General features: G+C 34.9%; 2 protein-coding genes across 4 annotated transcripts; one reads left to right on the forward strand and one right to left on the reverse strand.

Moving 5' to 3' along the window:
* Window positions 1-5589: 5589 nt before the first annotated feature.
* Window positions 5590-11269, reverse strand: LOC137028070 (class I histocompatibility antigen, F10 alpha chain-like). 3 transcript variants are annotated; one of them, XM_067396788.1, is made up of 6 exons: window positions 11089-11269; window positions 9921-10187; window positions 9170-9448; window positions 8693-8980; window positions 8439-8528; window positions 5590-8176 (listed from the first exon to the last, which is right to left on the reverse strand). In XM_067396788.1, the coding sequence occupies exons 1-6, from the start codon at window positions 11132-11134 to the stop codon at window positions 8088-8090; spliced, it is 1059 nt and encodes a 352-aa protein (XP_067252889.1). In that variant the 5' UTR covers window positions 11135-11269; the 3' UTR covers window positions 5590-8087. The 3 variants fall into 3 exon arrangements, with proteins under 3 accessions (XP_067252889.1, XP_067252890.1, XP_067252891.1); XM_067396789.1 differs by having other exon boundaries at window positions 5590-8108; window positions 11089-11268; XM_067396790.1 differs by having other exon boundaries at window positions 5590-8208; window positions 11089-11268.
* Window positions 11265-14675, forward strand: LOC137028071 (class I histocompatibility antigen, F10 alpha chain-like). The gene is made up of 5 exons (XM_067396791.1): window positions 11265-11431; window positions 11693-11959; window positions 12041-12319; window positions 13231-13304; window positions 14148-14675. The coding sequence occupies exons 1-5, from the start codon at window positions 11326-11328 to the stop codon at window positions 14229-14231; spliced, it is 810 nt and encodes a 269-aa protein (XP_067252892.1). The 5' UTR covers window positions 11265-11325; the 3' UTR covers window positions 14232-14675.
* The last annotated feature ends 1160 nt before the right edge of the window (window positions 14676-15835 follow it).

Here is a 15835-nt window from a genome sequence, read left to right on the forward strand (position 1 = left end):
AACACACTGGAGACGCATGAATCAATGTATAACTACAGATGCAAATCAGCTAAATAACATCCAGATGCTGTCTGGATATGAAACTTATGTTAATATCAGGTGTAATGTGACCTGTGATTTTGTCTTTCACCACTTGCATATTATATATTTTAAATGAAAAGGTAAATATAATATTTATTTGTAAATATAAAGTTTATTTTTTTAATTGTAAGTTCACTGATTACCAAAAGTTTGACAGCTAGCTTTTTGAAAAAAATAAACACTGAAACATTTAAGAAAATGTGCAGTTCTCCTTTTTTCAATAAAACTCGTATGGAAGAAAATATAAAGCTATCTAGTATATTGTGACATTTTAACCTCTAATTCCTAGGTTTTTTAAAAAAAAATATATATAATTAGTAGTTAATATCTTGCATTTGAAAGCAAAATTGCAAATGTATTTAATATTTATTTACTTTATTGCTTCATATCTCACAATTTATACCCTGTTTTTATAGCATCAAAATAAAAAAAATATCCCCTTTGGGTGATGCTACTCCACAAACCACCAACAGAGCATATAAAATACCAAAAATAAAAATCTTTTTTTTTTAAAACATCGCCAAGTAAAACGCTGCGTTTATATAGAACTGTCTCTTTACGACACAACAAACTGGACACGTCCCAGACGCACATTCAGACTTCTCCTCAGCGTCAGGCGCAAGTCAAACGAGCGAAGAAAAGGTTCATGTGACGACGAGGGAGCTTCAGTTGAACAACAGTGAACTGCGGTCAGATGAAATGTTGTCAGGCTATTTCGGTAAAACTCAGAAAAATGAACACGACTGTCCAATCAGCCATTATACTGTGCTCGTGGCGCGCACTCAAGAACTGCATGTGCAAATGCGCCGGCGCGCACTGCATAATTACTTTATTATAGCTTAAATAAAGCGCAGAAGAAACTACGAGCATGCGCCATCGTTGTTCTGTTGTAAATTAAGTCATGAAATTACCAAACATGTGATTAAAGCTGCCTCTAAACTGTGCATGCATGTACAGGTGCTGGTCATATAATTAGAATATCATCAAAAAGTTGATTTATTTCACTAATTCCATTCAAAAAGTGAAACTTGTATATTATATTCATTCATTACACACAGACTGATATATTTCAAATGTTTATTTCTTTTCATTTTGATGATTATAACAAATTCAAATTCAGTATCTCAGAAAATTAGAATATTACTTAAGACCAAAACAAAGAACGGATTTTTAGAAATCTTGGCCAACTGAAAGTATGAACATGAAAAGTATGAGCATGTACAGCACTCAATACTTAGTTGGGGCTCCTTTTGCCTGAATTACTGCAGCAATGCGGCGTTAAGGTCAGGCGAGTTTGTTGGCCAATTAAGAACAGGGATACCATGGTCCTTAAACAAGATACTGGTAGCTTTGGCACTGTGTGCAGGTGTCAAGTCCTGTTGGAAAATGAAATCTGCATCTCCATAAAGTTGGTCAGCAGCAGGAAGCATGAAGTGCTCTAAAACTTCCTGGTATACGGCTGCGTTGACCTTGGACCTCAGAAAACACAGTGGACCAACACCAGCAGATGACATGGCACCCCAAACCATCACTGACTGTGGAGACTTTACACTGGACCTCAAGCAACGTGGATTGTGTGCCTCTCCTCTCTTCCTCCAGACTCTGGGACCCTGATTTCCAAAGGAAATGAAAAATTTACTTTCATCAGAGAACATAACTTTGGACCACTCAGCAGCAGTCCAGTCTTTTTTGTCTTTAGCCACTTCTGATGCTGTCTGTTGTTCAAGAGTGGCTTGACACAAGGAATGCGACAGCTGAAACCCATGTCTTGCATACGTCTGTGCGTAGTGGTTCTTGAAGCACTGACTCCAGCTGCAGTCCACTCTTTGTGTATCTCCCACACATTTTTGAATGGGTTTTGTTTCACAATCCTCTCCAGGGTGCGGTTATCCCTATTGCTTTTACACTTTTTTCTACCACATCTTTTCCTTCCCTTCTCCTCTCTATTGGACACAGAGCTCTGTGAACAGCCAGCCTCTTTTGCAATGACCTTTTGTGTCTTGCCCTCCTTGTGCAAGGTGTCAATGGTCGTCTTTTGGACAACTGTGAAGTCAGCAGTCTTCCCCATGATTGTGTAGCCTACATAACTAGACTGAGAGACCATTTAAAGGCCTTTGCAGGTGTTTTGAGTTAATTAGCTGATTAGAGTTTGGCACCAGGTGTCTTCAATATTGAACCTTTTCACAATATTCTAATTTTCTGAGATACTGGATATGGGATTTTCCTTAGTTGTCAGTTATAATCATCAAAATTAAAAGAAATAAACATTTGAAATATATCAGTCTGTGTGAAATGAATGAATATAATATACAAGTTTCACTTTTTGAATGGAATTAGTGAAATAAATCAACTTTTTGATGATATTCTAATTATATGACCAGCACCTGTATACTGCGGTTCATTTGAGCATATGTGAACGCTGCCGTTCGAACCCTGGTGCGCACCAAACAAGCGGACCGAGGCCGCTGAAAAGATGGGTCTCGGTCTGCTTCCAAACGAACGGTTCTAATGATATATGAACGCAACACGGACCAAAGACATGTAAACGAACCAAAAACAGGAAGAAGAGACCCTGAAAAGGACAGAATCCTCACGCATATCGTTTTTTCTAGTCATAGTTGCGAGTTTGCCCGTCACAGGCATCAGACACGCGTCTTCACGCAGCAGATTGTTTGTGTGTGACGGATGGATTCCCGCCGCTGTTTTGACTCCTTTACACATTTTATAAGCTTCACGAGTTCCCAGCCGGCCAAAATACCATCATATGAAGTGCATTTATCTCAACACACAGCATTGTTTTGCATGTTCAGTAATTTCCGTCTCAAAATAGGCAATACGTCATAAAATCCGACCAATCACGTTGTGAATGTATCCCTATGCCTTTAGGTTCGGTGATAAAATTGCCAATCTGAACACTAATCGGACCAGGACTGTTTTTTTCCTCTTTTTTGGTCCAGACCAAATGAACCAAACAATACGAACTACAAGTGCAGGGTGAACGCACCCTAAATCCCATCTCATCTAACCATGTTAAGAATAAATGGGCCAAATCTAATTGCATCTGGACTCTGACTCAGTTTTCTGTAACTGTAAAAGGATACATTTCAAAAATATTGATTTAAGGGATTAGTTCTCTTTGAAAATGAAAATTAGTCCAAGCTTTACTCACCCTCAAGCCATCCTAGGAGTATATGACTTTCTTCTTTTTTTTTTAGATACACTGATTTAATGCAACTGTCAACATTAAGAAAGTTGTATTAAAGTTTTAAAGGCCATATTTACAAAAATAAAGCCAAATGTTTATCTTCATTTATTTTAGAGAAAGATATTTGCAGAAAATGTTTTTACAATTGCAGTGTGTAATAGCAAAAATGGCAAAACTATTCAAATGCAATAAGATCTGGAATTAGTCACATGCTGTTTCAGTGGTCATCAAATCATGAAATTAAAATAACCTTGATTAATTAATATTTATGACATTACTTCACAGAAACGGCTGAGCAGGTATTATAAATTTAAGCCGGTACCCTGTGAAAGTGAAGAGGAGGTTTACATCGACAAAGGTCTTTGAAGAGTTTCCTCCAATCGTCTGCACAGACTCCAGATCTTAGTCTGGTTTCAGTCCAGATTTCAGTCTTCAGGATGAGCGAGATCAGATGATTTCCAGCAAGATTGTGTGACCAAAACACATTTCATTGTTGAACAATATTCATGAGTATGTGGAGAAAAAAAACACTTTCTAACATATGTGTGGCATTGAGTCTATAAAAACACATGGGAGAAGTATAAGTGCAGATGCAAATGAAGTAAAGAACATCCAAATACTGTCTGAATATGAAACTTGTGTTAATATCAGGTGAAATGAGCGCCTTACTACTGTGTGTGATTTTGTCTTTTGCCACTTGCACTTGTATTTTAAATTAAAAAGGCATTTTTTTTGTAAATGTACAGTTTATTTTCAATTTGTAAGTTCGCTGATTACTAATAGTTTGACAGAGTTTGTGAGTTTCAAATGGGAAATAAAATGAACACAAATATTTAAGAACATGTGCAGTTAAAATAAAACTCATATGTAAGAAAATATAAAGCTGAAAATAGTACAATAAAAATACAATAAAAGTAAAAACCAATATCTTGCAATTGTGACATTTTTAACCTCTAGTTAGTAGTTAATATCTTGCATTTGCAAAGCAAAATTTCAAAGATAGGGGTGGGGTGAACAGTAGCTCATTATCATTTAAAGGGACATGCACCGAAACGGCTCACTGTGAACAGAGCTGTTTTTGACTAGGTAAAAAGGGTGTTTTTTACACAACCATTTAGAAATTTTAATCAAAGTATGTCATAGACTTTTCATGAAGACCCTAAAGAATCATACTAACTTGTGGAAAACTGGCATCCAATGTCCTCTTTAAAACATCAAATCCATCTGGTGAAGAGTAATAAATACATCAAACGTAACTTTTAGCTTCCCAGGGTGTTTTTCAAGCTTTTTTTATGTTAGCATTGAATTTTTCATTTTGTATCTTCAAATAATCATAATTTTTCTCTGTGTTTCTCTTATTTCCCTGTTAGCTTTAGCATGAAGGTTGTCTAATGTTTGCTATGTTAGCACTAGCATAAGCCAAAAGAACCTCCACAGAAAAAAAAGAGAAAGAAATCCATCTGGAAAAAGAGTAATACACGTATCAAATGTAGCTTTAGCTTTCCAGAGCACTTTTTAAAAGCTTTTTTTTTAGTTTAGCAGCGATTTTTCATTCTGTATCTTCAAATAATGTGATATTACCCATCATTTCTCACTGTATTTCTCTTTTATTCCCTGTTAGCTTTAGCACGAGGGTTGTTTCTTTGTTTAACAGTCTAATGTGTGGTATTTCAAATTCAAATATATATCAAATTTATCAAATTCTTACAGCTACACAAAGTCAAACGTGTGCTATTGATTACATAAATTTTTACTTGCATATAACAACGACAAACCTGGTTTAATAGCACATTTTATAGAAACTCTATCGCCCCCTAGAGTACCGGAGGCCTTCTTAAAGACTAGGTTAACTGTTTTTGGAATATTTTGCGTTTATCAAAGTTGTTTATATTGATTTTTTATTTATTTCACTGGAAAAGCAGAGCACAAATCCTCATGAATAAACTGTTTTTGTGCAGTATACCTGTGAGACCTGTCTGTTTTCTCTCATGCAGGTGTCACGTGTCTCCTGTGCTCAGGGTGAAGTTATAAGGATTAGAATAAATTATATACATTAAATATAAATAGCTGTAGGATAGAAAGAAAGAACGTAGATCCATAAGCAACAGTCTGGTGTTAGTTTGTTTGTTAGTCTCACATATTCGATCAGAATTCTGGGGTACATTTTTGAATGTAGTTTAAAAATTGTCAGAGTTGACATATGTATGAGTTAAAATCTGTGTAGCATAATCCATTTAGTCAGAATCTCTATTAAAACTATTATGTATACAGATAGATTATTGACAGACTGAACTTGCTCAGAAAAAAATTGACAACAGTATAGAGGTTTAATATTTAATGTAGCACAAAATAAATAAGGCAGGAAAGATAAAGGATTAATAAACTGGATGAAAAACATCTCAAGACATGTTGATGGGAACAATGTTGTGAAGGTCACAGGTTAGCATTCATTTTTAATGCTGTTAACCACAAGCACAACAAGTACTTTCCAGTGAGAAACCATCAGACAGATTGACTTAATCTGATCATTGACTCCAGTGTATGTACATATACAAATATATACATATATTTCCACAGGAAATAAGGCACATATATATAGTACTTAGACATATCAGATATGTGCATAAATATATAAACATCTGATTGGGAAAATGCACTCTAATATCTCCATAGAAGTCATAGGGTCCATAGGGTCATCTATTAAGAACGTAAGGTTATTAACAGGCAAATTCAAAATGTGAGATTATTTTTTGTAGTAAATTTTTGACAGTCTTTTTGACAGGACTTTTTTTTTTTGCTAGAGAAGTTTAGTTCTTATTTAATTTTTTTTTAAAAACAAATATAAAGTAATATCATTAAGACAAACATCTCCAACAAATAACGGAATACAACAAAAACTGCTTTTCCACAGTCAGGCTGAATGGTTTTAAGAACGGAAAGAAATGGTTACGGTTATATTTCCACTTGAGTTTGGTTCAGAACGCCGTGATTACAGAACTTTCTTGGCCCGAATAGTTTGTTGGTAGAATGCGTGTCTGTTGTCCTGTTGCCAGTTTCTCTGTAGCACTTTTTAAGCGAAGTAAACACTAGAAATATCCTGTCATCCTCCATGGTCGCAATTTTCTAGGACTGGGCAAAAAAATCTATTTTTTGATTAATCGTTTTTTAAAACGTGGTCGATTCGATATCGAATTCTCAAAAGCCATGAATCGTTTTTTTCCGTATTTATTTCTGCAAACATTGAACACAATATCTGATTGATGTTAATCTTATTACTAGTCTTATCCACTAGATGTCATCCTCTTATTTACCTTGCGTGATATTGTCATTTATTTGGTGCTGAACATGGTGGACACAGGCGCGACTTTCAGTGTGAAAGACGTTCCGGACAGTTGAAGGAACTGTCAGTCTCCCGATCGGGAAAGCACTTATTATTTGCACGTTTTCAAGTCTTGCCAATTTAAGCATTCAAGAGAAAGAGAACCTGGTGCGCGCGCCATGTGAGAAGTTTTGTGCGCACACACCCAAAGCGCTCATAGCTGCACATCTCGGACAGCATGCAAATAATAAAATTAATTCTCTTTCACCTCTCCTTGCACCTAAATGGGCAAATTCACACAAATTTATCTCAAAATGCCTGCCTTTGCGAGTATCTAAACATAGTCGGTTATGGTTATGGTAAGCAGTAAATAAAGGACGCATGTGTATCAGTATATTGGATCTGTGCATTAGCTTAAAGTGACAGCAACCTAATATTCCTGCAGCTGTTTGTGTTTTTAATCAAACTACAAAAGAGAAAATCACTTCTTTAAACTTTAATAAGGATTGACCTTTATTTAGTTTGTACAGTGAAGATTATTTGCAGTATTATTTTACATTTGATTACTCAATTTCTGTACCTGAAAACCACTTTTAGACCTACCTGAAAAAACCTTAAAAGCACTGATTATTTCATTTGTATCTTTGTTCTATTGTATTTATTTATTTGTACTATTGCTTATAATTTAATTATTTGTTCTTTTGTTCTTTAGCGGTGTTCTCAAATGGAATCGAGAATTGTTAAATTTCACTGGTATCTAAAATATTGGGTGTCATAACCTTATTTATTACATTATCCACAGGATATAAGGCACATATATAGTACTTAGACATATAAGATATGTGCATAAATATATAAACATCTGATTGGTAAAAAGCATTCTAATATCTCCATGGAAATGCTACAAATGGTGCTGGGTCACCTATTAATAACTTAAGGTTATTATTTATTTACAACATAAGGATACATTGGTCAAAAACAATAACTATTTTATTAATTTATTTTATTATTATTTCATTGAATCGAATTGAGAATCGAAATTGAATCGAGACCTTTTGAATCAAATTGGGACATCTAAACTGATACCCAGCCCTACAATTTACATCTCATAATGTCTGTAAACTCTTGCGTCTAATGACTGACACATTTCCAAAGAGTTCCGTTATCAGCATGGAATGAAACGGTTAAGCAAAGAGAACGGTGTGGCCTGATGGTGGAAAAGCGGCTAAAGTGATTCTTTCTAAAAGAAATGCTAAAATCCAATGATTAGAGATGGAAGAAAAGGTAAGAGTATAAAGAAGATTATTTTAAGTATGTATAGTTGAATGCTCATGGGAAATAATCTTTAAAAGTCTTTGTTTTTAAACCTTTATAAAAGGACCCTATCCTACTGTTGTCGGGTAGAGTTGGGAAGATTGTTCCACCGATGAGGAACTGTGAAGGTAAAGGTTCTGGAAAGTGATTTTGTGCACGAGGTGCTGCTCACTCACACACCACAGTCTTCTGGAGAGGAGATAAGAGCCTGTGAATGTTCTGTATGCATTTTGCAATACATTTGTTCTTCTTGTTGGCTGTGAAGTGAGATAAATGGAGGTGTATCATGCTGTAATGAAAAAAATTAAAGACTATTTTTAAAAGATTCACATATCAATTCACACACCACCACAGAATTCTTAAAGTTTGGTCATTTAAAATAAAATAAAATAAAATAAAAACATTACAAACAACAAAAGGTCACATTGACTGCACTCTTCTTCACTGTACTGCCACACACAGCAACACATGAAAAAACATTTGCACATGATGGGAATTATTTATCTCATTAGTACTTACGAGCTTTGGATTCATTCTTGCGTTTACAAATTACACACAGTACAATCAGTGCAACAACTGGGAAAATGACTGGAACATATAATCCAAGACCTAGAACACACATTCACACAATACACAATGAATGATATGGCAGAAAAACCTAAACAACAACAACAAAACAAAATTAAAAAAAATAAAAAATAGTGAAGCCATTTTCATTGTCAGTTTTTGGCCCCTAAAAGAAGTAAAATGTACATGTAGAAAAATGAACTTACTGATCTTATCTTCAGTCATAGTCTTCTGGATGGTTTCTGTCAAACTCTTGTGCTCCACCACACAGGTGTACTGTTTCTTCTTCCATTCATCTGGAAGGACATAGAGGGTTACAGTCTTCTGGAAGGTCCCGTCCCCATTTGGTAGTGTATCTCTAGACTCCACTTTATTACTCATAGCTTGTCCGTTCTTCCTCCATGAGATGTTTGTGTTTCTGAAGAGAAAACCTGTGACATGACACTCCACAGGAGAGTCTGGGTTCTTCTGCCACAGAAACACTTCAGGAGGATCTAGAAGTAAATAAATAACAGGGAACAAAACTAAGAACAGAGAAAGAAACACATGCACTTTCTGCTTATTACAGTTTAACAGTCTCTAATGTTGACCTGCAGAGATTTATCAAGCCGTCTGTTGAAACATGGGATCTGCACATGCAGGAAAGAAATGATCCAACTGTCCTGGTAACTCTGATACTATACCTGCTTTCTCAACAGTAGCTTTAGACAAATTTAAGAACTCCTTCAGCCAGTCAACGCAGTCTTGCACAAAGTAGTGTTTCAGAAATTCAAGCTGTGCTCTGTCATTATTCCACTTCTGCACTGTTAGCTCTGCCTGCTGTACAGGTGTGTTGTATCTGAGCTCCTTCAGGTCCAGTGAGATGAAGTCCTCTCCATCATAAGCGTACTGATCAAACCCTTGTGAGTCTCCAGTATGATCATCCCACTCACATCCATACATCCTCTGAAAAGTATGAACTCCTGAAAGAGAGAGAGTGGGACATTGTACTGTACTTACTTTATATGTTTAATGCACAAATAAACCCTTTCGTGGTGAAACGAGACTCCTCCTGATCACCCTGTCAGGGTTTATTCTGTAATAACAACTGGCTGGATCTACACTATCCCGCTTATCACACGTCTACTTGTGACATAAGTAAATAATTAGATATGGCTCCAGAAGTATTTTTCCATTCATTTCTCCCATTGGGATTTAAAAAACCAAGAACAGCATATTCAAATTAAAATAGAATATACTTTTTATACTTTAAAAAAAATGTTTTCCTATGGAGAAAATGAATGGAGGTTTTACTTCCAGAACTGTTGCACTCTATACAACATTGCTATTAGCAACAGACATTATCGAGGGATAATTGACATCAGAATGTCACGACTGACCAATCAGAATCAAGTATTTCAGAGAGCCATGTAACAACATTATATTTTTACTCACCTTGTGACTGACTGAATCGCTGCATTAGGACATGAATGTTGTTTTTGTACACCTGCTGCACATGTTTTCTGATCTCAGTGTCTTCTGTCCATGTGTCTTTAGATACAAACTCCTCCATCCAGTCCTGTTTGGGAATCATCTTCTTTATGTTACTATCATAATAATCGATCTGATGTCCGTCCAGTGAAGTTACAGCAGAAAACTCTGGAGTTCCTGCAAATGTCTGGCCTGATATTCCAGTGTATGTGGTGATGAACCTGTGCGACTCTGACAAAAACATTGAACACATTTAACACAAATAAACAACACCACAAAGCTCTCAAACTGGTAAATAAATACAGTGTCATAAATCAAATTACTATATGATATCAAGACAAGTCATTCAGTTTTTTTCTTTTAGTCCCCTTGGAATATTTTTTTAAGGAATATTGCAGTATTTATTATAAATGAATAAATAAAGGACTTCAGATGACACAAACTCTGGATCAACATGCACCAATGCAAATCTTCCTATATATCCGAATCATTGTTAACATCATTACATCAATGTGCTCATGTTTCTGCCTTAAATTAATATATTGTTTAAATGAATAGTTAGCTAACTGCGTGATTTGTATATGTACATTTCTGAAATTACATACTGACTTGCACAGAGACCTCTGATAAGATCACTCCAAACTGTAATGTTGACATGCTTTTTTATTTTTGCTTGTAAACGATAAGTATTGTGAAAAGCGCTGTACAAATAACTGTGAATTGAATAAAAGACTGGCGCAACTTACATTTCAAATCAATACTTTCGTTATAGTGTATATTTCACTAAACGGTGGCACGCAGACACACATGCACAGCTTATGCTTTCATTTACATTAAAATGTGCTTAACTTTAGTCATTCACAGGGCTATTCTCACTCTTATTATAGTTTTGCCTTTAAATAGACTTGCAGACAAATACATAACACTGGAAATTACTGAAACGATTTCAGTGCAGCTTCAAAAAACAAACAAACTAGCAGAAAAACTCATTTTTAAGCCCATGACAGAATTAGTTCTATTATCCTGGATATTATAAAAGACGTTTGAGAAAATGTTAGATTTGAAACATTTTCTGTAGCTGAAGGCCTTGTTGACAGAATTCATCGTTTAAACGTTGCAAAATGAATCTCACCTGAGTACACAAAAGGTATGTAGATGAAGAAAATGACGAACTTCATTGCAGATGAAAATCCATGTATTCAACTCATAATTCTTTAAGAGTAGTCATCGAAGGGCACTGTACAAACTCTTTAACCTTTGCTAAATCTAAATCGAAAGGAAAAACAGAGCAGACGTCACTGCAGATCTAGATAAACAACCTCAGTACGGAAGTTTAGGGTGAAAGCTTTTACTCACAGGCTGTCGTAACATGCTCTTCGACGACTACACTTCAGTAATTGTGGATCAAATACACGGATTTTCGTCCAGAATGAAGTTCATCATTTTCTTAATCTTCATACCTTTGGTTCATTCAGGTGAGATTCATTTCGTAACATATTTAAATGATGAATTGTCTGTCAGCATCCCCTTCAGCTACTTCTGTGTGCTGAACTGACAGAAAATCACGAGATGTTTTAATAGAATAGATATGAATATACAAGAATATAAAAGTAAGATTACAATTTCAGTCGGATTCAGTTTGGATAGTGGTATTTTATAGTTGTTTGATTTGATTTGACACTACGAGATGCTTAACCGTTATGTCTTTCTGTTGTTTTGTGCAATGTTTTTGTCAGAGTTGCACAGGTTCATCACCACATACACTGGAATATCAGGCCAGACATTTGCAGGAACTCCAGAGTTTTCTGCTGTAACTTCACTGGACGGACATCAGATCGATTATTATGATAGTAACATAAAGAAGATGATTCCCAAACAGGACTGGATGAAGGAGTTTGTATCTAAAGACACATGGACAGAAGACACTGAGATCAGAAAACATGTGCAGCAGGTGTACAAAAACAACATTCATGTCCTAATGCAGCGATTCAGTCAGTCACAAGGTGAGTTCAGATGATTTATACTACATTTTTAAATGTCAAAAGTTTTATATTTTTATTCTCTCATGCTGTTTTCTTCTTCAGGTGTTCATTCGTATCAGAGGGTGTATGGATGTGAGTGGGATGATCATACTGAAGAATCACAAGGGTTTGATAAGTACAGTTATGATGGACGGGATTTCATCTCACTGGGAGTGAAGGAGCGAACATACACTGCACATGTACCACAGGCAGAGCCCACGGTGGAGAAGTGGAATAAAGATGAAGATCAGCTTAAACTTCTGAAACGATACTACGAACATGAGTGTGTTTACTGGCTGACATATTTCTTGGAGTTAAGGAAAGCGGGTTTCAAGAGAAGAGGTGCGTTGTTTTTGAGAACTTCACTTTGTTCAACAAGTAGATCATGGATTGCTTCATTAAAACATAACTTTATGTCTGAGTTAATCATATGGATAAACATATCTGTAACGAAGCGGGACTCAGGCAGGGATCCAAATGCAAAGCTTTTATTAAAAGTGAGTGTGGTCGTACAGGCAGCAGCAAACAGGAACAGCAAGGGACAGGCAGAGTCGTGGTCAGGATACAGGCAGTATATCAAGGCAGGCAGATATCATACACAGAACAGCAGTCAAGGCAAGGGTCAGGACAGGCAGAAACGGGTCGATAACGGGTAACAGGCAGGAACAGCAACAGACAGACAAGATAATAATGCTTAGAAATGTAACACAAGGTAAACAAGACTTCACAATCCAGTGATGTGTGAGTGAGTCATTTATAGTCCAGATAACAAGCTACAGGTGTATGTGGCAATTGGTGATTGGTGCGGAATGTGAACATGTGACTGGCAGGGAGGATTATGGGAAGTGTAGTCCAGGAGCTGACATGAACTGACAGTGAACAATCTTTTTTTATGTTTTATATATATATATATATATACTTACTATAACATTTATCCTATCTTTACCACATATTTTTGTATTAATTTTCTGTTTAATTTTGTTTCTTAGTTGTCATTTTTATTAGTTTCATTTTTTTTTTTTTCAGTATTTACAGTGCTTTAACTTAAACCTATTTCAGGTCATTTCCAAGAAAACATTTGTAAGTTTTAATTTGATTAATTTTAATTTGTAACTGTAAAAAATTGTTAACAATAACAGTGGATGTAACTAATAACTTAGTTTTAGTATTGATTATTATTTCATCAATTGTTTCAGTATATTATTGTATTTTCAAGTGTTCAAGAGTATGTTTGTTTGTTTGTTTGTTTTAAGGACCTACAAAAGATTACACAGTGTTGTATGTGGTGGGAGTACTGGTTATTTGTGCTTTTGTGCTAATGAAGCGAGTAAGTATGTGTTTTTTTTCTGCTCTTATTTCTCATTCAATGATTGTTCAATGATTTTGAATGATTGTGTCATTGGGTCATTATAAGTTTCCATGGTTTCTGATTTATCACACACCTGTTTTTGTTTCAGTTAATTACAGTTTATAATCTGTGTACTGTGTAAAGATCACATACCTTTTCACACTGAGGACAATTGAGGAACTCAAACACAACTATTTAAAATGGTTCAAACATTCACTGATGCTCCAGAAGGAAACATGACGCATTAAGAGTCGGGGATGTAGACTTTTGAACAAGAATATGATGTGCAAGCTTTTTCTTATTTCGTTTAAAGATCATATTGTTTTCATTTAGTACTGCCCTTTGGAAGCAACAGAAGATTCTTGCATGTTTACTAAAAGATAAAAAGTATAATTTACCCTGTTCATCCGATTCAAAAAGGTTTTTTTTTTTTTTTTTTCGGCATCCCCGAATATTTGAAAAATTAATATTTTCAAATATTAATTTTGCCACTAATATTAAACAATGTATTTCAGTGCATTGTTACAATGATCATTTTCAGCACACAGTTAAAATATATTTTTATGAAGTGCAAATAAATACACTTTTAAAAAATGAACTGAACTTTCACTTCAAGTATAGTTTTCTAAAATATATTTTTTATAAAATATACTAAAGTACAAATATTTTAAGTGTGTTAAAGTTTTATTGTGAAAATATGATGCTAATATACTTTTTATATATTTAAAGTTAGTACATTTTTTGTTAGTATATTTGCAGTGTACTATAGAAAAAGGGAATATATTTAAAATACAATAAAGTATACTTTTTTTTCCACTATAGGGTATTTTGCAGAAACTAAGGAGGTTTTTACTTAATGAACCCTGTTACTACAACCGCTTGATCAGCAGATCAAACTACCCTTGATGACTTTCCTCCAATTGTCTGCACAGACCCCAGACTTCAGTTCAGTCGTGGATTTCATCAGGATGTGGGAAATCAGAAGATTTCCATCATGCTTGACCAAAACAAGTTTCAGTGTGGGTTAATATCCATAAGTTTTCCCAAACAAGATGACCAAACAAACAAAAAAAGAACATATGTGTGGCATTGAGTCTATAAAAACACACTGGAGATGCATCAATGTATAATGCAGATGCAAATCATCTAAAGAACATCCAGATGCTGTCTGGAAATGAAACTTATGTTAATATAAGGTGTAATGTGTGCTTTAGATGTACTTCTGTGTGCGATTTGTATATATTTTCAATGAAAAGGTCACTTTTTTCATTTTCTTTTTTTACGTAAATAATTTATTTATTTTCAAGTTGTAAGTTCATTGATTACTGATAGTAATAAAAAAAACATTTAAGAAGACATGGAGTTCTCTCTTTTTTAATAAAACCTGTACGTAAGAAAATATAAACCTGAAAGTATGTAAAGTATGTGTAAAAAAGGAGAAATACTATTATCTTGTAATTGTGACATTATTAGCCTCTAATTTCTATATTTTTTTAAATGCACTTAGGTGATATCTTGCATTTGAAAGCAAAATTGCAAATGTATTTTATTTAATAAACATGAACTATATGTATTGCTTTATATCTCACAATTTAGACATTGTGTCTCAGTATCCCAAGAATAAGAAAATGAAACATGAATTTATATTTGTAATCACTAATATACACAGCTCATATCATCACTTCTTTGCTGCTAAGCCACTCATTTTCTCAGTATGTTGTCAATTACGGTAAGTAAGTTTGTATTAGCGTGTGTTCAGTATGTGAGTTCTTAGCTGTTATCTCTTGACAGGAGCTGACTGTGATCTCCACACCCATAAATGTGATATGTCTTGTCAGTATGCACCATGACATTGTTATATGTATTATTATGATTACTGTTTATGGGTTTATACTGTTATTTATACTGAAATGACCGATCCAGAGTCTTTTCCAGGCACTTAATCACCAATATGTGAATATAGTTTTTTATTAATAATGTCAGATAAATTGTTGTCCTGCCCATAGACTCAATCACAAGCACAGCTGTCAATCATGATGCCACACCCCCTTTTTATACCATCAAATAACTGACTAAAATCAAACTTGCTAGAAAAACGAACACTTGCACTTGTCAGCGTGACAAGAGATGCGTAAAATGACAGAAACCATCTTTAGGAAAAATTTAAATTATAATTGGATATTTGTAGTTTGGGTCTCATCACATTTGTTTACATGGAGAAGTCGGGGTTTATGACCTATACTGCAGCCAGCCACCAGAGGGCGATCGAAATAAGTTTGCTTCAGGACACCTGCAGCCCACTTATAAAAGTTGTTTTTGTTTTTAAATTAGTGCTGTCAAATTGATTAATCGCAATTAATCACATCTAAAATAAACGTTTGTAAATATATATGTGTGTACGTACATAATAATCGATTTGACAGCACTATTTTAAATGCGCCATTTTAGGTGCGCAGTACATTCTGCGTCAAATGGTTGCACTTTGTGAGCTACTGGCGCCACCAACACAA

Source organism: Chanodichthys erythropterus, chromosome 10, assembly GCF_024489055.1.
Source record: "Chanodichthys erythropterus isolate Z2021 chromosome 10, ASM2448905v1, whole genome shotgun sequence".
In the NCBI taxonomy this organism is placed as follows: domain Eukaryota; kingdom Metazoa; phylum Chordata; class Actinopteri; order Cypriniformes; family Xenocyprididae; genus Chanodichthys; species Chanodichthys erythropterus.

Coding starts and splice junctions, on each gene's coding strand:
- LOC137028071 (XM_067396791.1), top strand. CDS start 11,326: ATGCTCTTCGACGACTACACTTCAGTAATTGTGGATCAAATACACGGA. Junction 11,432..11,692: donor CATACCTTTGGTTCATTCAG/GTGAGATTCATT, acceptor TGTTTTTGTCAG/AGTTGCACAGGTTCATCACC. Junction 11,960..12,040: donor GCGATTCAGTCAGTCACAAG/GTGAGTTCAGAT, acceptor TTTCTTCTTCAG/GTGTTCATTCGTATCAGAGG.
- LOC137028070 (XM_067396788.1), bottom strand. CDS start 11,134: ATGAAGTTCGTCATTTTCTTCATCTACATACCTTTTGTGTACTCAG. Junction 9,449..9,920: donor GCGATTCAGTCAGTCACAAG/GTGAGTAAAAAT, acceptor TCTCTCTTTCAG/GAGTTCATACTTTTCAGAGG. Junction 8,529..8,692: donor TATGACTGAAGATAAGATCA/GTAAGTTCATTT, acceptor TGTGTGTTCTAG/GTCTTGGATTATATGTTCCA.